At 41.3% G+C, this 22,741-nt stretch overlaps 1 protein-coding gene across 5 annotated transcripts in view; it reads right to left on the bottom strand.

The window, feature by feature from the left end:
• Positions 1-3,114: 3,114 nt before the first annotated feature.
• Positions 3,115-22,741, bottom strand: part of LOC135240821 (collagen alpha-3(VI) chain-like) — a 65,784-nt gene continuing 46,157 nt past the window's right edge. For 4 of the 5 annotated variants that reach the window (XM_064310785.1, XM_064310786.1, XM_064310788.1 and 1 more), the window contains 22 exons: positions 22,299-22,361; positions 21,052-21,114; positions 20,625-20,687; positions 19,559-19,621; positions 18,815-18,865; positions 18,425-18,460; positions 18,165-18,227; positions 17,649-17,711; positions 16,312-16,344; positions 16,145-16,181; positions 15,739-15,750; positions 15,100-15,593; positions 14,578-14,680; positions 13,531-14,235; positions 13,123-13,225; positions 12,950-13,002; positions 12,445-12,708; positions 12,166-12,246; positions 7,232-7,417; positions 6,998-7,054; positions 4,711-4,896; positions 3,115-3,934 (listed from right to left, as the gene is read on the bottom strand). In XM_064310785.1, the coding sequence (XP_064166855.1) occupies positions 3,894-3,934; positions 4,711-4,896; positions 6,998-7,054; positions 7,232-7,417; positions 12,166-12,246; positions 12,445-12,708; positions 12,950-13,002; positions 13,123-13,225; positions 13,531-14,235; positions 14,578-14,680; positions 15,100-15,593; positions 15,739-15,750; positions 16,145-16,181; positions 16,312-16,344; positions 17,649-17,711; positions 18,165-18,227; positions 18,425-18,460; positions 18,815-18,865; positions 19,559-19,621; positions 20,625-20,687; positions 21,052-21,114; positions 22,299-22,361 (2,820 nt within the window). In that variant the 3' untranslated portion in view covers positions 3,115-3,893. The remainder of the gene's footprint in view (positions 3,935-4,710; positions 4,897-6,997; positions 7,055-7,231; positions 7,418-12,165; positions 12,247-12,444; positions 12,709-12,949; positions 13,003-13,122; positions 13,226-13,530; positions 14,236-14,577; positions 14,681-15,099; positions 15,594-15,738; positions 15,751-16,144; positions 16,182-16,311; positions 16,345-17,648; positions 17,712-18,164; positions 18,228-18,424; positions 18,461-18,814; positions 18,866-19,558; positions 19,622-20,624; positions 20,688-21,051; positions 21,115-22,298; positions 22,362-22,741) is intronic. The other variant, XM_064310787.1, reaches the window with a different exon arrangement.

The following is a 22,741-nucleotide window of genomic DNA, read 5'->3' as shown; positions in this document are numbered from 1 at the left end:
ATTCAGTTTCTTTTTGTAAATGTTACAGCAGTTACCACAGGCAAACTGGTGCTAACTGCTATAATTAACCTACAACAGACAACAGCTGTTAGCAAAAAAAGATATCCAATAAAGCTATCCTTAAATATGACATAAATCAACTGTCCACAGCAGGCTTGTGTAGTTTCATTCTGGCATAGTAGAGAAAAGGTCAGGCAAAGTGTTTGCTGTTTACTATAAGTCAATCTGTATAAGAACGTCAGCCAAGTGATCGTAATGTAATAATGTAAAGCTGTGCTTTTTTTAAACCCGGACACAAATTCTGGCATGTGTGAGATTGCTCATCTACAAGGTTCCTAATCCTCAGCGTTGACACCCTATCCTCCTTGCAGAGCCTACTGTATCAAAGAGCCCCGGGAACAAAGGCTATACTTTGCCATAATTAAATTGGCAAGTCCTGTGTCCTGTGATGTCACAATCCCAGTCCTCCTATTTGATTGAGGGTTTATTGCTAGATCAATCACTATGGATAAAATTCTTGTTTTAAATGTTTGTTTTTCAGTAATAAGTACGTGAGATGAAATCATCCATACTGTGCGCAAAAAGTCGGCTGGACCCATCTAGGTTCAGACCTGGCCCAATAACTACTGTAATGGGCAACATCTGAGCAGATTCTTGCCATGGTCTGGCACTTCTATCTTGGTTCTAGTTGCCCGGATCTGGGCCAATGTACTTGTCCCAGGTCCAAGGTGTAATTCATTCTGACACTAGGCCACACGGTTTGTTCTGTATCTGGGCCTGACATTTCCAGCCAGTTCCAGTGCTAACTGCCATGTTTAATTTACACACATTTAACACGACATGTAATATCACTGATTAAAATAAGCTCAATTGTCAGCTCTTAACAAAGCAGACAAAATGAACGGTGAGAAACCCTTTTATTTTATTCACATGAAATCTGCAGTGGAAATTCCAAAGAACCTTTTTCCCCTTTGTCCATTGTCGCTAATGTTTTGAATGAGGGAAGCAGGAGTTTCAATTTTGCTTAATGTACTGTACTTCTTTAGTCCCTGGTGTTGAGTGTAAACTGTACCCTTTTTAAGAGAATAATGACAAGCAGATGTTCCTTTAGGATTTAAGGGGCACCAGCACCTTTAAGTGGGGGACAGACAATTCTGCGTTATACCTGTTATTATTTATTAGTTTATTTCATCTTTATTTAACCAGGGTAGCTACTTTGAGGTCTTTTGCAAGTGAGCCCTGGAACCTACATGTCTTTGGACTGCGGAAGGAAACTGGAGTAATCTGAGGAAACCCGGGCGAACTTGAATCCAGAACCTCCTTCTTGTATGGCAACAGTGCTACCCACTGCGCCACCACGCTGCCAAATATTAAATTTATATGAATGAGATTTGTAAACTGTTCAATCAGACTTTTGTCGTGATCTCCTCTTTGGTAAGTGCTGTTCATTGCACAACAGTATTGGGTTGCATTTTTCTGCTGATTACTGCTGTTAAATTCAGAAAATGCAATGAAATTGAATGCTTGGCAGTGAGGGGTAGAATGACTTCACACTGTCACAGTGAAAGAAACAGTAACATTAGAATGTTCAAATCCAATTCCAATTGTGTATGTAATTCCTTCTGGACCACACCCTACCTATCTTAGGTAGCATACTTCACCCAGCTGTGGAGACCCCTTAAATACTGTAGCTGTCCTATTCTGGGTTGTCAAAATAATTATAATCATGCTGTGTGCCCAAATTTTATAATAAATTCTATCTTATTGTTTGCAAATCAGGAAGATTACAGATCATTCCCATTAGAGAGAGACATTCTACACCTCACAGAAGAAAGAAAAAAAATTACCGGATCTAATCAAATTGCAATTTTCTGTAATTTCATGAACAGCAGTTTTCCGGGGGGTTCACGGAAAGTTCGCGACTGTCTGACAGCACCATTAGCAGCACCCTGTGTTATGTCCTCGTGTTTCCATGGAGATAAATTAAAAATACTCTTTCGCAGGGGTGATTTAGGAAGAAGTTTTTTGCAACTCTTTAACCTTTCTGGTCGGGGTTCCTCTCTTTCTTTGCCCCACCGAGCGGAACTTCTCGGGGGCGGGATCACGGAGAGGAGCTGGAGAGGGAACATCTGGGCCTGGAGAGGCGCTGGCTGCGCTGCACAGAGGGTAGCGCTCCCTCCCTCATAAATCTTCTCCCCGTCCATGGCGGCAGCCCCCAGACTGTCCCGGCTGCTGGCTTCCCCCCAAAAACACAGGCCTTGTTTGGAACGCATTCTGAGGATAAAAATTAATGCATTTTCCTGCAGAGGAAGACAAAAGTGTCCAGTACTGTTCGCTGCTCTTATAAAGGATTTTCCATAAACTGTACAGGGCAGTGAAGACAGCCTTTTCTTCCAGATTTTCACTCAACTGAGCTCCAAAGACCGGGTGCAGAACTAAACAGGCTGCACTGTAGGGTAGTTTGGTTTGGATGCAGTTTTGAGACACAAGCTGTTGTTTCCCTGAGCTCTTCCATCATTCCCAGTAAAATTCTAGATGAATGTACTGTACTGTATTGTAAAAAGTGTTATGCAAGTGAACCCGTTAAAACGACTACTACTCCTACGTCTATTACTATTAACTCTCTTACCCCAACTGCTACTACTACACATTATATTATTGCCAATTTACATTACTATGATGATAAATTCTACTATTGCAATAATATACAGTAACAATAATGGCTTTTTAATCTCATATGCACCCTGGAAATCTGCCTTGGAGCAATGGAACTTTCTAGATCTGTATCTCTCTCTCATCATTCATACTCGCACATGCTTGCGCACGCATTCTTCTTTCCTCCATTTCTCTCCCTCTGTCAGTGAGTGAGATTTTCCAGACGTTAAAAGGCAAACACAGCCATAAAAGGCCTCACTTCGCTACAAGATACTCCAAAGCACAGCTGATACAGCTCTTATCCCTATCATTAGAGTTCTGCTTTTTCATTTTTTATTTCCACAATCACTAAAAGGAGGGAAAGAAAACCCACACAAGACCACTTCATTTCTACCCTTCTGCTAAAATCTTATAATACATTTTTCTCACTCAAAACCCGTGAAAGAAATATCACTCCTGTTAAGTTTATTAGAAAGTCTAATTTTTATTCCCCATCCCCTCCCCCCAAATAAAACAAAAAATTCAACAAACAAAAAAATATCAGTTTGACAAGTACATTCCATATTTAAGAACTGGAACATGTTTGTGAAGCAAGGGTTCCAGAAGTGCATTTACAACACATCATGTCTGTTTGCTATTGCTGAGTGACTGTCATCATATACATATTTTCACTTAGAGTTATGTAAACACAACCAAAGAATCTATACCATGTAAATCTTTATTGCTGAAAGTGAAATCCTAAAGCATAGCCAAGTGGCTCAGAATGAGTCTAAAAATACTGAAAAAAGTATCTGTCTGAAATCTGTGTTTTGCTAATAAAGAAGTTATTTTATTTAATATGGTAATGCCAGTTAAAAAGAAAAGTTTTATAAAAATTTCTCTGACCAAGATATTCATACAGGTTTTTGTTTTAAATTATAAAAAAATGCACCTAATTTTTGAAAACAGTTGTGTACATGTTCCAGAACCTTTAAAATACAAACTGGACAAGGTCAACAACTCCAATGGCAAACGCGTATAGCACCAGTACGAAAATCATGCAGCACTCTTTTTATCCTCTTCCTTTTTGGGTTCATTTCTTTATTGTGACAGAAAAGAAAAAAATGACTACTTCAAGGCTTTGCAAGTGAATCCTTTGCAGGATCAGTGCAGTCATTGCTCTTCTGTTTTGGTCATTTAATTTGATATCCTCAGAATCACCACAGAGGTAAAAGTTGATTTTCTTCACCGATGTTCTCCTATGTTCTCATTGCTGCCATGGTATTTTGCTGGCCAGGCACTGTAAATAAAATTGAAGATACAGGCTTTTAATTTCTTTATGTCCAAAAATGATGTTCACAATTCACATGATTTTGACTGAAGTAGTTTTTTACTAGGCATGCATAAAACCTTCTATCAGCAATACAACCTTCACAGCTGTCAGGTAATTAAAGTGTTAATACAGGCATTATTACGGTTCTGTTTGCTGGGGATTATGAGGCTGACTGTATACAACCATAAAACAGTAGTTACAACTCTCGCTTTAGGGGGACTGAGTTGCAAGTTGATTCAGCCCATTAATTGCCCCCTTTATAATTTATCCAAATAATTAATTAGCTAAGAACATGTAACTTCAGAACTTTATTTCCAAAATATATGGTAATGAAACATTTGAGGCAGATTAGCAGTCTTATGGTTGCAAGCGCATGGTAACTCCACACCCCATGGAGTTCAAAGTCTCACTCTTCAATCACTACTTACTCAATGGGATCCATTATTACCTGCTTCTTTTTTTACCTCTTAATTAGGAGAAGTAAAAGAATTCACAGAAAGCCTAAAAGGACGTGAAGTTCAAAGATTTTGAAATGTGTTTGAAAAGCTACAAACACCACATGCTAACAGTGCTTTTGTGAAATGTTTTTGCGATGTTTCGTCATTTTAAATGCACTCCAGCCATTAGTCTGAGAAATGGGCTTTTGAAAAATATGTATTTATTAAAACATAAGATGGGGTTGATGGGGTGGGTTAGGGGGGTAAATGGGAAAGCAAACCATGGGAATAGAGGAGAGGACCCACCTGCTGTCCCGCAGGTCTTCAGGCACTCCTCCTGGGTGTCGAAGCGGTTCTGGTTGCCTCCGCAGCCTCCATACCAGAAGCGGGTGCAGCTCTTGCTGGGGAAGTCGTAGTGCCACTTGAGGACAAACTTTGCACATGAACCCTCTTCCTTGGGGAGCTGGCAGATGTTCACCCCGAAAAGGGCAGCTGAGAACAAAGCAGGGACCAAGGGAAAGGGGGGGCGGAGGTTGGTTGAGCATTAATTAACATCCGGGAAATTGATTGACCATGTCTGTTCTAACAACCTGAAATTCAGCTGTCTGACAAACCCGGGCTGTCAAGGTTCCACGACTGATGTTGTGATATTGAATTGGGTTAACATAAATAATCATGTTGGTAAATGTTCAATCGTAATCCAGCTGCTGTGAAGCTTTTTGAAGTTTCCTTTCAAATTTATCTATGACCTTCCTCCACAAAAGTCAATATCTTTAAAAAGAAGAAGTACATTTACTGAACATGACAGTATATGTACAGTAAATTGGCTGCAGTTACCTGCAAGCAGAAATGTTCTTTTTCAATGTTATGCATTGACCCATGAACAACAAAATTGCTGTGCTCCAAACCGCAGGCATTGGAAAATAGGCCTGAAGAAGGCCTGAAGGCCTATTACCTTTATTACTGTGAGCACACAAAATGATAACATTTCAGCTGCTAAACATCAGGACCAAATTTTCCCACTAAAGTGCATGCTGGGATATGTGTATGTTTTGGAATAAAACCTGTTTCTATTGGCAGCTGCCATTATCCACCAAAAAATATGTTCCACTGAGAATCTTTGAGCTCATTGATGCCAATAATATATTCTGGAAGACACTGAAACTGTGCTGCTCATGATTGCACTGGTGATGCCTCACAGTTGAGTCTGACAGTGTTAAAATGGTACTCCAAAGCCTGTGCCATTCTGTGACTATGCCTGTTCTGAAGTGCATGACTAAACTGCCCTATTCACAGATGCACCTGCATGTCTGCTACCCATCACCCAGGGGCAGTGTTAACCGTACAGCTAAAATCTACCTTACAATTATTTGGCAGACGCTACAATACAATAATTTGACATACAATAAGTGCATACAGAAGGTCATTGGAACAACGACAATATGCCTGGCACCTTATGTAGCGAGCATCTTGACCCCATGTGGGGGTGGGGGGGATGGATCAGCTTGTCTGTCCGAATTTGGCGCATTTCCTTTGCCATGCTTCATTACCCTTGGAATGTACGACTTCCTCTTTCCTCACGCACAGGAGAGACTGACTCCCCCCAGCAGCCATTCCCATCACAGGGCTTCCTGCTCTCATAGCCTGACATAGTTTGAGTTATGGCAAGGCCTTTTCCCTGCTCATTTAGGGCCTGTAATTACCAATCAGGCAATGTAAACTCTCGGCTGCCCGCTTGTTAAGACGAAACTTACAGCAGCATTCTGCCAGTGCTGCTCTTAGTTTCTCAGTGGCAGCTGACAAGAACACAATTGGGCCTTTTCATTCATTCCAAGATGATTACAGTTTGGCAAGTGCAAGTGGAAGCATACAATTCTGATGATTTACCGTTCCATAATTCATCCCATTGATGAAGAGGGATATGGACAGATAAAGCTCTCTTTGTTTAAAAAAGGAATGGAAAGTATAAGAAAATGCATTATGCAACTGTGACTGTAACTATATTCTGCTACAGTGGAACTTCATTTATTATTTTTTTGCCATTTTCCAATCCAAGCTGATGGATTTGAGAGGGAGGCCAACCTCTTAATCCTTTTCAGAATTTGGGGGTGAAAACTCTAATGCTTACTCCCTGGGACAGCATAATTTTATCAGAAAATATTTTGTTAAGAATATAATAATACAATAAAAGGACATAAATGAAGGAATGTGAAACTGTTAATAAGAAAAATCGTACATTGAAAACTTAGCAGCAGCTAACCCTACCCACCCTACTCCAGGGACAGATAGGAGAAATGAAAGAGAGAGCGATATGAGATAAACAGATTCATAAACAAAGATAACTGAAAACAGTGTCATAACATGGTTCAATAAAAAGCTCTGTTGCTTGCAGGTCGGTATCCATACATGTTTTTGTCTCCCCAATTTACTGTCCGTTATATGCCTAATTAGCTACATGCACCATTGCCAGTTCACCCAATACAGAGTAAAACATCTCAGATCGGAACACAGTAAAAGTCTTCAGCTGTCATTCATGGGATTATCAAGAATGTAAGGCCAGTCAGCATGAAATCCAATAGCCAGTTTGACTCACCTGGGGCAGGTGGGTCTGAGGTCTCTTCCTGCTGCTCATCGGCCTGGGGTTCTGGTGCTGGGGAAACAATTGTTCACCATTTTTTTAAAAAAAAAGCCAATTTGTCACCCCAGCATACTGAAACTGAAAATCTTCATCTTTAAACATAGGAACCATGTACATTTAAAAAAAAAGTTTTCAATCATACCAGCTTGGTGTAAAGATTTTTGGCAGCCAAAAAAGAGGACTACTTACATGTTTTCAAGCAGCGTCTCATGCACTGGGCTTCAGTCTCGAACCTATTGGCATTCCCTCCACAACCACCATACCAGAACTGGGTACAGATCCCGTGCTTTTTGTCAAAGAACCACTTAGCCTTATAGTCTTTGCATGGCATTCCGAAGTCAAAATCAAGTGCGCACGGGTCTGCATTTTCATTAGCTAAAACATGCAAAAACAAGACTTGTTAATACGAGTGGAAGAAAAATAGCAACAATGTTAAAGTAAAAAAAATTAGATCAGAAGAACTGACCTATACAGTAGTGCCTGGTTTTAAAGCTAGTTGACTGCCAAGGACTGACCACTAATGTCATTCAATGAAATGTTCTGAAGGGACACTGAGCAATTACATGAATATGGGCTTGGAAAATGTTAAATGAAAAGAAAAAACAAATGGGTATGTATTTTTACATGAAATGTATATAAAATAAATGGGGACAGATGCAGTGAGACAGAATATGTATGAAACTGAACTAAGAATGGCAGTGCCCACATTTTTGAGAATGGAAATCAACTCTTTTGCACTTAAAGCCAGGCCTGTGAATATTAGTACATTTTAGTAACTTGTGTTTTTTAGCAGCAGTTTAATTCCCATCATGCTTTGCAAACTACAGTCCACTACCACTGGCAGTACTCTTTCTTTACTGAAAAAGGACAAAGATGCATGCTATCACCAGAAAAGCCTTGCCACATTGAAAGTGACACTATGTTTTTCTCACATGTATACATTTCTCACACTCAAACATAAACAGCAATTGCTTGGACTAATTTCAGAGCAGGTCTGAAGCATCGATGTACTGTAGAAGCCAACTTACATCATATACAGTATGTGACGTTGATGATATCAACGTTCCAGATGTGTGGCTGGGTATTTTCATTACACAAATATGAGTTAATTGCAAGACTACTGCTTTCATTAAGCTAGTTTCTTAATATTTTTCACCTCCACAGAAATCTGGTTCAAGTAGCACAGTATCCTTGGGACGTCATTGTGGGGAAAAGTGTTCTCTCTGTGGAATTTCATCCATTCCTGACATTTTCTTTGTGTAATTATTATTATTATATTCTTCTTCTCCTTATTATTATTATTATTATTATTATTATTATTATAATAATAATAATAACAATATTAGTGTGGTTGCCTTTGGCAATCACACTACTATTATCTCACATATTATTCTTCTTAATTCCAACCATTTTTTGGACCGCTACTCCTCCCAGAGTTTTCGCAACACATACATGTGCAATATGTCAAATCGAGCGGCTTCATTGGGAATGGTGTGCTATATAAACTTTTGTGGAAAGTTTTGGTGCACGGTTTCTGAAAAATTCGACTTTTTGTGGGAAATTTTGCCCCATAGAGAATGAATGGTGGAATGTTGACACTCGTGACATCACAATGCCCTCTAGCAACAAAACAGAGCATTGTGACATCACGAGGTTGGACATTCCGCCATTCATTTAAATTGCCAATGTTTATTATTTCATAGTATTTGAACTGGTTGTTATAGACAGTTGTGGGATGCCTCATTGGACATGGTAGAGATTCCTTTGTTCATTGGTGAAGAACCCTAACCCTAATCCTAGCTGAAACCCTAAACCTAACCCTGGCTGTAACCCTAACCCTAACCCGAGCTGTAACGCTAACCCTAGCGGGGTTAACCCTAACCCTAGATGTAACCCTAACCCTAACCCTAGCTGTAACCCTAACCCTAATCCTAACTGTAAACCTACCCCTAGCTGTAACCTTAACCCTAAGCCTAGCTGTAACCCAAACCCTAACTGTAACCCTAACCCTAGCTGTAACCCTAACCCTAGCCCAAGCTGTAACCCCAACCCTAACTGTACCCCTAACCCTAACCATAGCTGTAACCCTAACCTAACTGTAATCCTAACCCTAACCCTAGCTGTAACCCTAACCCTAATCCTAACTGTAACCCTAACCCTAGCTGTAACCCCAATCCTAACTGTAACCGTCACCCTAGCTATAACCCTAACCCTAATCCTAGCTGTTACCCTAACCCTAACTGTAACCCTAACCCTAGCTGTAACCCCAACCCTAACTGTAGCCCTAACCCTAACCATAGCTGTAACCCTAACCCTAGCTGTAATCCTAACCCTAACCCGAGCTGTAACGCTAACCCTAGCTGTAACCCTAAAAATAACCCTAGATGTAACCCTAACCCTAGCCGTAACCCTACCCATAACCCAAACCCTAACTCTAACTGTAACCCTAACCCTAGCTGGAACCCTAACCCTAATCCTAACTGTAACCCTAACCATAACCCTAGCTGTAACCCCAACCCTAACTGTAACCCTAAACCTAGCTGTAAACCTAACCCTAACCCTAGATGTAACCCTAACCCTAGCTGTAGCAACCACCTAGAACACCATAGCAATCACCTATTAACACAATGGCAACCCAACACCCTAGCAACCGCCTAGCAACCGCCTAGAACTCCATAGCAACCACCAAGCAACACCCTAGCAACCGCCTAGAACACCATATCAACTACCTAGCAACACCCTAGCAACTGCCTAGAACTCCACAGCAACCACCTAGCAACACCCTAGCTACTGCCTAGAACATCATATCAACAACCTAGCATACGAAACCTGAAATATGTTGTCTTCTTCCAAAATAGTAATACTGAATACTTATGTAAGAATAATGTTTACATAATGTATAAAGCTCTGTTCAGCACAAAGTCGACTTTGCATTGGCAGAAACCACACGTCACAATTTCTGCAGGAATTGTCTAGTTCTTCTTCTTATTATTATTATTATTCCTAATGCTGATTCTGGTTTATATTGAGGGGCATGCCCAGACCAAAGAGAACTGTGGGAATGCATTTAGTAGAGTGGAGGTCACAGTGTCTTTGTGAATAACAAAGACGGGATTAATTTATCTGGAAGTGAACAGACACACTAAATTCTCATGGGCTGTGAAAAGCCAATGTGCACCTGCATGAAAAATGCAATTAACTTGAAACCATGAAATAAAAACTGCCTTTACTGGCTTGGACAATGGGCTATGTGTTGATAAGGAAAATGCATCAAAGATAAAGAAAACAGTCATGAAAACATACTCTAATAAGTACGGGGTTGTATCCTGTTTCAGGGTTGAATCCAAACAGTCTGCCTTGTGAGGGAGTAATAAAGCTGCATGATAATAAACTAAAACTGAAATAAGGGATCCAGTTCCAGTAAGGTATACAAATCTATGAGATTTGAAAATGATAATACATTTTACTATCCTAGCTACATGGCTAAATAACATAGTATTTGTGAACACAATAATGTGAATTTTGAAAAATGTTGATAAAAAGTTGATGAATGCAAATTTTATGCAGTATTGTAGTAGAAATACAATATTTGTAAACATTAATCTATATTCTCAAATACATATGCAACACTAGATTTTGAATGAACAAAAATAAAAGAAAGAAATGTGTGCCTTCAGGCATATCTTTTATAATGGCTCACCAGGTCAAATCACGACATTTATTGTTACTTTAGGAATGAGAGGAACCAAGACAGCATTTATTTAGTTAGAACTACACATAGAAAGATTCTATTTGACGTTTCTTTGTTTTTCCCCTACTGTTTAATAGGTCACTCACATAAATATTTAATATATAGTGTACACAATTTGCCTCATTTCTCCGATATGCACATTTATGTTTCTTGGACAGCAAGAGAGGCCTCCTTATAAAGGAACAGCATTCTATAAATTTTCATCAGTGAGTATATTTTTCTTACTCACATGCTTAGTGACTGTACAGGCATACCAAGGTGGTGGAAACTGCGCAGCTACTGTGAAAAAGTATCCTCTTTTTCTTACCATGGCTTACAGCAATTATTAAACTTTGGGGGTTCTTGTAGGGAGAGAATTAAACATTTCTTGAGAGCATTATGCGTCAATAAAGCTTAAACTGAGAAATACTCTCAATTGAATAACATTTACATAAACAAATTTACTTATTTAAAATATTAAATTCCGTAACAGTTTTGTTTCACTAACTCACCAAAGCAGGAACAGATTACTGTTTGAACTTTATCATTATTTTATCATTACTACACTACTACTACTGGCCCACTTATGTTTTGTGAATGAATATGCAAATACATGTGCATATTATTGCCTTGTTATGTGTAACGATAATTCAGTATAACATTGAACCCCAGTTTGCATATAAATTCTGTTAGCTTAAATATTTTTCTGTTCTTTGAAATAATTTTTGGGATGATGATTTGGATCGTGATTAGTTTCTCGGGCCTGTCAACTGTTTAAATTTTGAATTCATTTTAATTCCTACAGTGGCAAGTTTCTCTCAAGAAAAGGCTAAACATGGATGGCAAAAATGAAAATGTCACACAACAGCAAGTCACATATTTGAGGTAATTCATACTTGAAAGACCACATTATTTACTGGATCTGTGATTTAAATTCATTTGTACATGTAAAATGTAAAAAGGAACTATATTTTGTTCCTTTTAGTGGTTATGCTAAATAAATGCTTTGTTATTCTGGTCTCAGTGGACTGCCTTGGAATCCGTAGAGTGAGAGATAATAAGATTTAATAAGGGAAAATGGCTCTTAAATCAGGAATTTCCTTGGATTACGCTGTTTATATACCAGCTCCTGCCAATGAAATTATACAGCACCCAGGGCCAATTCTGAGAGAGAGCAGTATTGGGGCAGGGGCGGCTTGCACAAAAGAACTGGTTCAGCAAGAGCTAACAGCGTAGCTAATCTAAAACACTTCTATAATGGTGGCATTAAGGAATATTTGTTATTTTTAGGGCCTTTGATATATTGCTAAGGAGATAAGATAAGGTGAACTGAGGAACTGAACAGTTGTACTTTTCATACAACAGAGAATGAGGAAGGAGTCCTATCGCTCACCTAGCTCTGGTTTGTCCAGTGGAGCAGTGGAAAGAGTAGCAGTCACTTCGGCAGGAGCCACTGTCTTTTTCTCAGCTGCTTCTGTCAAATCAAGGAAATTATGTTAATGTGTCAATCACAATAAAACATAGCACAATCCAGGTGCTATGGCACGTTTGCAACTGTGGGAAGTAACCTCCTTGTACAGCTACAACAAGGAGTCTCAATGGCCAGTGGTTGACAAATGGCAGGAAACAGGAAACGGGCTCGCTGTGGTATGTTCAGGAGCAAGACACTCACTGGTACTGACGATGCCCTTGTGCGTGTGCACAGGCTTGCCCTGCGCGTACACGACCACCACCACTTGGTAATTCTGTGCGCTCTCCAGGCCCTCCAGCAGGAGCTCCGTGCCCGTCACGTTCTTCTGCAGGGCCAGGGAGTGGTCGCTCAGCCGCATCACGGTCACCTCATAGCGGGCCACACCCTTGCTGTCGGAGCTGGACCAGCGGAGCCTCAGGCTGCTGGACGTCACGTTGGCCACGTGTAGTTCCTCCGTATCCACTTCTGGAAGAGGCGAAAGAGAACACCAAACACAGGCCCCAAAAGTCAAAGAAGGCAAAAAGTGAATTGAAGGTTGGTAAAGCCCCCAAAATGTGCTCATGGAAAATAAGGAAAAAATGTGGCAGAGCAGAAAGTAGTGTGTTTCAGTAGCAGTAGCCTTTGTCTACTAAAGATGGTGATTCCTGCAGAAATACATTCAGACACTCTGAGGGACAGACCCAGACAACACAAAGAGGTGTGTTACCTTTGCTCTTAGCTGGATGCACAACCTGGTTCACATGGTGCTTCTGATGCTCCCTGCATGGGGACGAAGTTTCAGACTCAGTCCAGAAATGAATGAGCAGATTTCTCATATCAGTGATAATGTGGGAAAAGGTACAGAAGTGGCACAGCAGCTGGTTTCATAAAGACACTCACTCTTTCTTTTGGGCGTGTTTGAAGGGAAATTTCCAGGGCTGGTCACTCAGGTACCACTGACAGTTCTTGGAAACTTCAGGAGACATATAGAAGGCGTGCTCCACTGTACAGAGAGAGATAGAACAATAAGGTAAGCACGGGTGAAATAATTCATTTGATTGGCACAGAAATATTCTGAACATACTCCCACAAATCAGTGCATTTCTTAAATTTGAATGATACACAAAAATAGATAGTCCTAGTGAACCAGGGCCTATGTTCAATGAACAATTGTCCTTAACTATGAAAAGCATATAAATAAATAATAAAAATTGCCATAAACTGTGAATAATACTGTATTTTTACAGCATATATATATATATATATATATATATATGTACCAATCCCAACAGCCCACACTGCACTCACTGCTGATGTATTTGGGAAGGAGGAGCCCAAAGCGCTGAATATGCGGGTCGTAGAACTGGGTGGCGCCATTTATCCTCTTGAAGAAGACACTGGCGGGCTCGCTGGCCATGCGAGCGAGGATGCGGGCGTCAGTGACACCCAGGTGCTCGCCCACACCAAGGATTACCAGGAAGTAGCCCTTGCACTTGGCCTCAGTGGCCAGGCGCACCAGCTTCTCCTCATCCTGTGGCCAGACAGGACCCGTCACCATCAGCACGATGAGCTTCAGGTCGCGGTGGTGCGGGGCCTTCTCAAACACGTTCTCGATAGTGTACTCTATGGCATTGCCCAGCGACAGAGAGCCCTCCAGCTGGGTCACCTTGTCATGCAGGAAGTCCATGATGTCCTCCTTGGAGCCGTGGTCGGTCAGGTCTATGTCCACCCGTACGGGGGCACCGGTGCCATTGGCACTGAACTCGTAGGGGGCGTGCTGGACCACCGCCACACGGGCGTGGTTTACCGAGGTCTTGGGGTCGGAGGCGATCTGAAGCTGGTCGATGATGTGGGCGATGTAGCGCTTCATCTCCATGAAGACCGCGGGCCAGGTGCTCTGAGAGCTGTCCATCACGAAGGCCACATCAATGTCCAAGTCAGTGGTGAAGGAGCGTCTGTCTCTCGTCGATGAAGGGGGGATGAAGTCACAGACCGGGCTGGGTGTGCAGAAGTCTGAAAGGGAAACCAAAATCAGGCTTTAATACGTTAAACGCATTGGAGCCAAATGTAATGTGAGGAAAAAAATTGTGCTGGGGTTATCCAACAGCAGTGGTTCTCACCCCTGATCCTGGATGACCAGTGTCTGGTTTTCATTATTATTCAGCACATCATTTTTAAATTAAAGCTGATTACAGTTAGGTCAGCTTGCCTGGCTTCTTGCAGACCCTGTGATTCTCCAGGATCAGGGTTAAGAACCACCGTCCTACAGTTAGTAACGTGATGAAAATGCATGCACAGCATTTGAGAAGATATGTTATAGATATAAATATCCAATGCACATTAAATGGCGCTCACCCAGACAGATATGGCAGCTCATGATCTTCTCGATGGCTGAGTTATACTGTGCATTGCTAGGAGCGGGGAGAGCAATGACCTGAGCCAGCACAGTGTTGTTGACCTGTCACAGAGAAACGGCTGTGAACAAACCTTCCCTGAAGTCACTGACTCACATTTCTGACAAATCAGACAAGACAAGAGCTTGATTACATCCAGCAAGGAGTATCACTAGCGGACCTTCTGCACCAAGGCAGTTCCGTGCTGTAAAAGGAATCGCTGATGGAGTGCTGAAAGCAGTCTGCCTCTATGCCCCAGCCTCATTTGTTTGTCCACCAAAATTCCAGGCATGCTCTTCGTTAATAAACCAATGAGGTACAATCAGAGACAGTGATTCAAGTCATCTAAACCACTTGCCTATAACATGGCTAAAACTTATAACAAATTAACTGATTAGACTGTGGGCAACCGATGAACTGCAAATTCCCCCAGATGTCCTGGAGAGAGGGGGGGGGGGGTAGTGGAGACTATAGTGCCCCCTACCTTCAGGGCCTGGGAGAGCGAGCGGTCCTCGCGGTTTGTGATGAAGACGGAGGCGATGCCGGCATCGTATAGGCGGAGGGCGGCGGCGCTGAAGGCCGGGGAGGTCTTGACGGCACCGTTGACGAAGAAGACGGCCACCTTGCGCATGAGGAAGCCGCTGCGCACGCGCTTGAAGGTGTTCTGGGCCAGGAAGTTCATGGCGTTCTCCAGGCTGCGCGGCTTGCGGGTCTGAAGGGGCTGCAAGCCTTCGATGCGCTGCAGCAGGCTGCTCTTCTTCAGCGCGTCGGCGAAGCGCACCTCCGTGGTCACCTCCTGGTTGTACAGGGTCAGGGCCACCCGCGCCCCCCGGGGGCAGTTGCTCTCGGAGATGGTGATGCCGCCCAGCAGCTTGAGCACCGCTTTCCTCATGTTGTCGAAGGCTGCGCCGGCTGTGCCGTCCGACACGTCCAGGGCGAATGCCAGCTCAGTGGGGTACAGCGGGCACTCCTGAGCGCCTGAAATTGAGGAAGCACGAAATGTTGCCTGTGCTGCTGCTACAATATTAAATGACCAATTTTTTTGTACTAAGGAGCTATATCCATTTGCATAATATTTCAGTCCACAAAGTCAAAATACACAATATTCAGAAAACGAACTTACCATAGCAGCAAGCTAGAAGTAAACAAAAACAAAACATTTTATTACAGTCACAGTATTACAAGATAGTACACAATTATGAATGACAGACTAGGTAGCATAAAAATAATTATTATGTCACTACATTGTATATTTGCATGGATAAAACTGATCATTTTGAATTCCATAAGCATATCAGAAAGTAGGATATCTGCTGCATTTGTTAAAAAAAACTGTTATCTAGATTAAAAATGTATGATTGCATGATTGAATTAAGAACAATCAACAGTATGATTAAAACTACATTTGCTCTTTGATTTGACTCAAAAATTATTACATCAGAAACAGCATACTGTATATAATAACCTGGAAATTGAATAGAAAGAACCATATTCAACGACAAATGGCAAAGTCCATAATTAGTACTCACGGCAGTTATCTCTGATCTTCTTCACCAATTCACATTGCTGAAAGCAGAAACACAATCACAGAATTATTATGGAAAAAATATGCTCTGGTTCCAATATTTTTAGCTTTTTTAATTCTGTTTTTGCATCCAGTGCAAGTTGTTTGAAAAAAGAAATGTAAACTTCGTACCACCACGCCAGGTCCTCTTGGTCCTTTCAGGCCCTGTAAAAACAGCACAAAAATCTGCATTAAACAGACTGAACACATCAGAAATGCATCAGAACTCAACCCCCAGCTCTGATGGCTAGCAAAGTGAATATCCAAAGAGAGAGCCACCCTTTGTCTGTGGCTCAAGGCAGCATTTGATAGAATGCAGACATTAGACTAGTACAGTATTTCTTATGCACTGTATGAAATGCTGTTTCAACACCTCCAAAATACAGGCTTGGAATCAACATTAGGCTTTTTCTACTGAACTGCAAATAAAAGTGCATTTTTAAAATTAAATTACTTTTTTTCATTCAATTTTATGATAGCTGTGTACATATAGACTGAGTCAGTATGAAAGTTCTCATCTTTAGTGTCTTAGCGCTATAATTTTGGTAGAAAAAGGGCACCGGGTTAGTTTGCTATTGCAAGAAAAGGCTTAATTCAAGCAAAAGACAAAGTTTCTACATATCCTTTAAAAGGGGACCAAGTTGTATAAAACTTTTTCCGAGACCCATGTACTGAATACCTGACTTTTTCTAATTTCAGAGAAGTCATCATCTCTCTGACCCATTGTATAAATGAAGGGGGTTTTGTTGATTTCCAATTGAGAAGAATGAGACGGCAGGCCAAAAGAGATGCAAATGCAATAGCGTTTTCCTGTTGAGCACATAAATTCTCCTCTGACTTTACCACACCAGCTGATAGCTGTAGTCTAACATGTGCATTCAATTGTGAGAGAAAGCTGAGGATGAAAGTTGAGAGAATCCAGGCCAAAGAATGAGACACTTGCTCAAATGTCCTTTGAGGGACAGCAGGTGCAGATCTAATGCTGTTTATTCCTGGTAACCATGGTGCCCATTCCCCCCAGGTGAATCTCTCACACATGGCCTACATCAAGTGTGAATTTGTTAGTTTGGCTCTGTAGTCTCTCATCAGTGTGCGCCTCACTGCTATTCATTATTTTACCTACATACAGGCTGAGAATCAAGTGTATCTCCCTCCACACACACACACACACACACACACACACAAAACCAACACATGCACACAAACACACACACACTCATGCGCATGCACACACATGTGAATTGTTGGTGTCAATCTGCGGGTGGACGCGTGTATGCATGCACATGTGAAAGTATCATGGATTTTACGTAATGTTCTTGTACCTCTGGCTTTTAAACGAGACATGCATGACCACACAAAATGGGATAGTCCACCTATATTTATACGTATATATGTTCACCTATATCTATACCTTTACACACACACACACGCCATATTTAAAAAAAACACTCATGAAATAAGGTCCTTACATGAGGTCCAGGGTATCCAACATCCCCTTTCTGACCAGGATCACCAGGATTACCAGCAACACCCTGCAAAAGAATCCAAACCGGCATATTTACATAAGGAGTACACGTGGACCCAAAGCATACCTTTCGCATCTATAAATGATGAACAGCGTGGCTCTCATACTGTATCCGTAATAAAAAGCTGCAAATCTGAAAACATTTACTGTAAAAATAGACAAGCAGGCAGGTATTATAGAAACCAGGCAAGAAGTGAGGACAGACTTTTCCACTTAAAACAAATAGCCTCAATACCTACAGGCTAGTACCTATATATCTTTGTGTCTGTCTGTCTGTCTAATTTCCTCCCTGCTTGAGTTGCTCTAACATGATTTTTAAAGATGCTGTTTCAAAGTAAATTAGTCATACATTCTTAATGTCTTTGACTCATTTTGACAGCAATACATGTTGAATGGAAGAGGACATTATTTCGACACTCTCTTCAGCCATCTGCTTTCCGTTAAGTCCCAGGAAACTCACCCGCTGTCCACGGTTTCCTCTTGGACCTGGGCCTCCCTGAGGGCCTGGGTCACCCGCTGCACCCTGAAGGAAACAGCAGGGGGGGTTAGAGAGAGAGAGAGTGAGAGAAGATCAGCTTGTCTGCACATGGCAAGGTCACATGCGGGTCAGAGCCAGGCGCAGAGAGCACAGCGGCTGTGTGTGTGTGCGTGTGATGCAGAGCCAGGCTGATCCCCGGGAGTCAGCCGCAGCCAGGAATCACACCCTGAGGCATTACCCACCTTCGGACCAGGGAACCCTGGGAATCCTTCGTCACCCTGCGATTAAAAACACAATCCCATTAACACTAGCATCGGAACACCTACTCCAAGAAAATTCACTCCTCCGTATCGTATAGAATGGGAGAATCCATTACTACGTTACATTTATTCAGCAGACGCTTTTATCCAAAGCGACGTACAAAAGTACATATCAAGGTCATTGGAACAAAGTTAATTATGCGTAGGTTACGATAAAACAGTGACATAACCTTCCAGGTAGCTCTGGGTGAAGCATATCATTTACTGGCAGATTTGTACTTGTGACTGAATAACTAGCAACATTATATATCTCTCTGATATAATTCACAAAGTTAGTTCTGTCATTATTGAGGGTGTGAAACTGATTTTTACACTTCTTCCTTTAGGTCCAGGGATTCCAAAGCCATCTCTGCCGTCATCACCCTGCAAGGGAAAGGTAGACATTATTTCCACAGTCAAACTTGGACAGCACTCCCCTGGACCAAGGCACTCGCAAAGTAGAATATTTATGTCCCTAAAAGAATCTAGCTACAGATGGTCTTTTTAGACTTAAATCCTGCCTTCCTTTGAACTTGTTATGCATACATTGTCCTGATTATAAACATCTGTAGGACATTTACTTTAGATAAAATGATCATAGATTTGAGGTTAAAAACACACTTTTCTGCATGAGGAATTTCAGCCTAGTGTTGATTTAGGCAGGGCATTTGGTTATAAAAATTGTCAATCACACTTTAAAAATGTGACCCAAGCTATAAGGGACTGGACAAAAATAATCTACAAATGGCTGTCAATCATATATATTCTTATGTAAGAAATCAGGTCCTCTAGCACAGAAACGCTTCCCATTGACAAGCCCTATTTATTCATTCTGTTCCTCAGGAATGAACCCTCCTGATGGGCTGCAGTGGAATCAAAAGCAGCAGTCAGTGTAAATCCCACATCACTGCAAAAAAACACCACGACACTGAAATATGTCTTTTTTTTTAACCGAATCTGTTCCCTCTTTTATCTTTTCTCCCAAACTGGGATGGCCAAAAATTATTGTTGTTTTTGTCGTTGTTGTATTCCCCACTGCTGCTGCTCCTGTAAAGCGGGGGTGTCTTAGACACTCACAGGCTCTCCGCGAGGTCCCAGGGGTCCAGCCACACCTTTAGGACCAGGATCTCCTGGTTCACCCTGTAAGAGTGAACAGGAAACAACAAATTATTCCATGTCCCATCCTCCAGTCAACTCTAATAACCTTTAAGTGCTAGTAAAAAAATGCTTTTCTTGTCCTGGGTTCAAGTAACATTGTTGTACTTTTATTTGTGAAGAAAAGGTTTCCTGCTGCATTTATTTAAATGAAAGTCGAAGTTAAAGACACGTGAATTTAATCCTCAAATGAAAACGTGTAAATTAATTTATGAAAAACTGTGAATAATTCACTGCATTATTGTCATATTTAACTTTTTATGGGCTTTTCAGCTTTATTGGACAGGACAGTTTTGGACATTAACCAGGAAGAACAGGGGAAGAAAGAGGTAATGAGCGTGTGGACAGTGCTCTACAGGCTATGCCACAAGACACCCCATCATTTTTAACATTTGATTTGGACGGAAATGTGACTATGATTGAAGTAAAATACTGGTTACATTGTTCACAATGATTATTATACTTGGTGGAAATATTTCCCAAACCTGTGTGGTAATAATATACTATGTATAATTGGTCAGATCTATAATTATTCATATTAGGTAAATTGTTAAAAATGTATTTATCAATTCTAAAATTCTAAAATAATCATGATGCTTATGTGAAACACATCAAAAAAAGGTGAGATTTCTTGTTGAATGTGCTTACTAAAACTTGTGTTGAAGGTAAATTAATCTGTCCAAGGGGTATTCCTGCCTCTCACCCAAAGCACACTGGGATAGGCTCCAGCACACATCGTGACCCTGACCAGGATAAGTGGGTATAGATAATGGATGGATGGATGAGGAGGACTGGTTTTGTTTTTCATCAAGTCTATCAAGGTTCAGGTTATTCCATAAAAATCTGTGACTCTGTCCTGCAACTCTTTAGTACGAAACCAAGGCAAAGGCCTAGAAGGTTCCTGTAGTTTTCTCGCCCTGTGTAATTGTCTGGCTTACAGGACAGTGAGGACCAAAGGTGAGGCTGCCGTGGTGCAAGTGAATGGTACCTTGCGGCCAACAGATCCTCTTCTACCCTTTTCACCAGGACCTCCTGAAGGTCCTCCAGCACCCTGTCAGGAAACAAGCAACATCATCAGCACTGTGGGTACTGGGGCTCTGGGTTCTACAAATACAGCATTGTAAACAGCCTTTTTGCTTCATGTGTGGTTCCCATTTATCTCCTGACCGCACACAACATATGTTTACTGTTACTCCTAAGGATGAGATTATTTATTTACCAGACATTTATACTGCACAGTTCAAAAAGACTGGATTAGCAAGAAGCATCCATAGCATATAAAAACGGAAACTGTGAGGGCTCTAACAGGTCAAAGAGAGACTTATACTCCCATTTGTGTTAAAAAATAATATGAAAAATGTTCAATTTTGGAAACAGCAGTAGGATGATGTGTAGAACAAGCGGATGTGTCTCACCCTGGGTCCAGGGTTCCCATCCTCCCCTCTGGTTCCTGGAGTTCCCATTGGTCCAGGCGGGCCCTGGGACACAAATGTACAGTATGCAATCACATAATGTACTCGGTTTGAAATGTAAACTGGACATTGCCATTACTCCCTGAAGAAAAGCATTTAACCTAAACTATTAAAGCAATATATATATATATATTTTTAGGGGTTCACTGTCAAATATCGGGGGTTAAAGATGATTCTTTTTTTTCTTCTGTTGCTAGGCAACTGCACCCCGGTCCTGGCTAATGATGTAACACAATAGAAAACTTCACGTTCACCTGAATGTTTCATTCGTAATTTGTTTGTTACAAACAAGCATCCTTTCACCATGGTAACTGCTGGGAAAATTTTAGCAGCATCCGAAGGCTAATTTGAATGCAACGCTAATGAAGTAGACTGTCATTTTACACTGCAATACTGAGTAATGTGCGAACTGAGTTTGCTGCAGCAATTTCACTACTATAGCAAACATGCTTTGGTAACTAGCTACATAGTTTAGCCAGCTAGTAATCTTGCTAGATAGCTAACATTACTGATATAATGCTAGCTAAATGGACTTGCGATGGCTAGATGGCCAACTAGCTAGCTAACAAGGTAATTAACAGTCTGTTATGCATCTGTGAAGCTAGGTAGCGCACTTTGCCAACTAGCATTACTGAAGTTACATTAATACAGGACAGAACCAACATTAGATTTATTGATTAATTATAATATGAATGCATAACCATAGTGAAATAGATAAGGTTAATGATATTGACTAACTTGCAACATTTTGTAATGTTACTGCTTTGGCTGGAGAAGTTCTAACGTTAAGTTACTTGCATTGAAAACAGCACCGAAACAGTACTTTGTTTTTTCTCCCTGGTCAATCTGGTAGGAGGGCAACTGGGCCCATGCACCGATTTCTAACAGGCCATTTATGATTCTTATATGGGCCAACAGCATGACCTAGATAAAGAAGTGTACCAAGATGTAAATAATAACATGTAAATGTTTCTTAAGGGACGCATCATCTTCATTTGAGTAACTTTCAAATAAACATGTGGCCTCCTGAGCTTGGTACCCCCAAGTTTCTGTGCAAAGCGGAAAGCTCCCAGCTGAGCTTCACTGGCCTCGCAACATTGCTTGGGGTTTCGCTTTGTCTGGAAAACATCTATCAGAAAACGAGGGAGAGAGGGTGGGTGATAGGGGATCGAAAAATCAAATACACCTACCCGAGACCCTCCAATGCCTGGCTCTCCCTCCACACCATCAGCTCCTGGTTTCCCAGCAGGCCCCTGTAAAAGAGCCGAGAGACAAGGTGCTGCTTTGTCTGTCTGCAACAAGTACTAAGCATGTTGAATGAGTCAGAATATATGGATGGATCGCCGACTGGGTAGAGGAGCACTGTGAAACAGGACTAGGCTCTTAACCCACAGATTGGGTTTCTTTCCCTGGTGTGGCACTTTCTATTGTACTTTCCAGTGAGATATGTAACCTGAATTAGCTCTGTAAATGTACAAATGGAAAATGTGCAAAACACGCTTCAGACAAGAGCATTGGCTAAGCCTATTATGTAATGTCTATGGTAACTCGCATTACATACACCAGTCAACAGGAAAATAAAGAAAATGATTAGGTGGGTTCTACATTATCTGTTTAGATTTTTCTTTTTCCT

Source organism: Anguilla rostrata, chromosome 15 (genome assembly GCF_018555375.3).
Source record: "Anguilla rostrata isolate EN2019 chromosome 15, ASM1855537v3, whole genome shotgun sequence".
Taxonomy (NCBI): Eukaryota; Metazoa; Chordata; class Actinopteri; order Anguilliformes; family Anguillidae; genus Anguilla; species Anguilla rostrata.
Note: the sequence above shows the minus strand (reverse complement) of the source record. Positions and strands in the feature narration are given on the sequence as shown.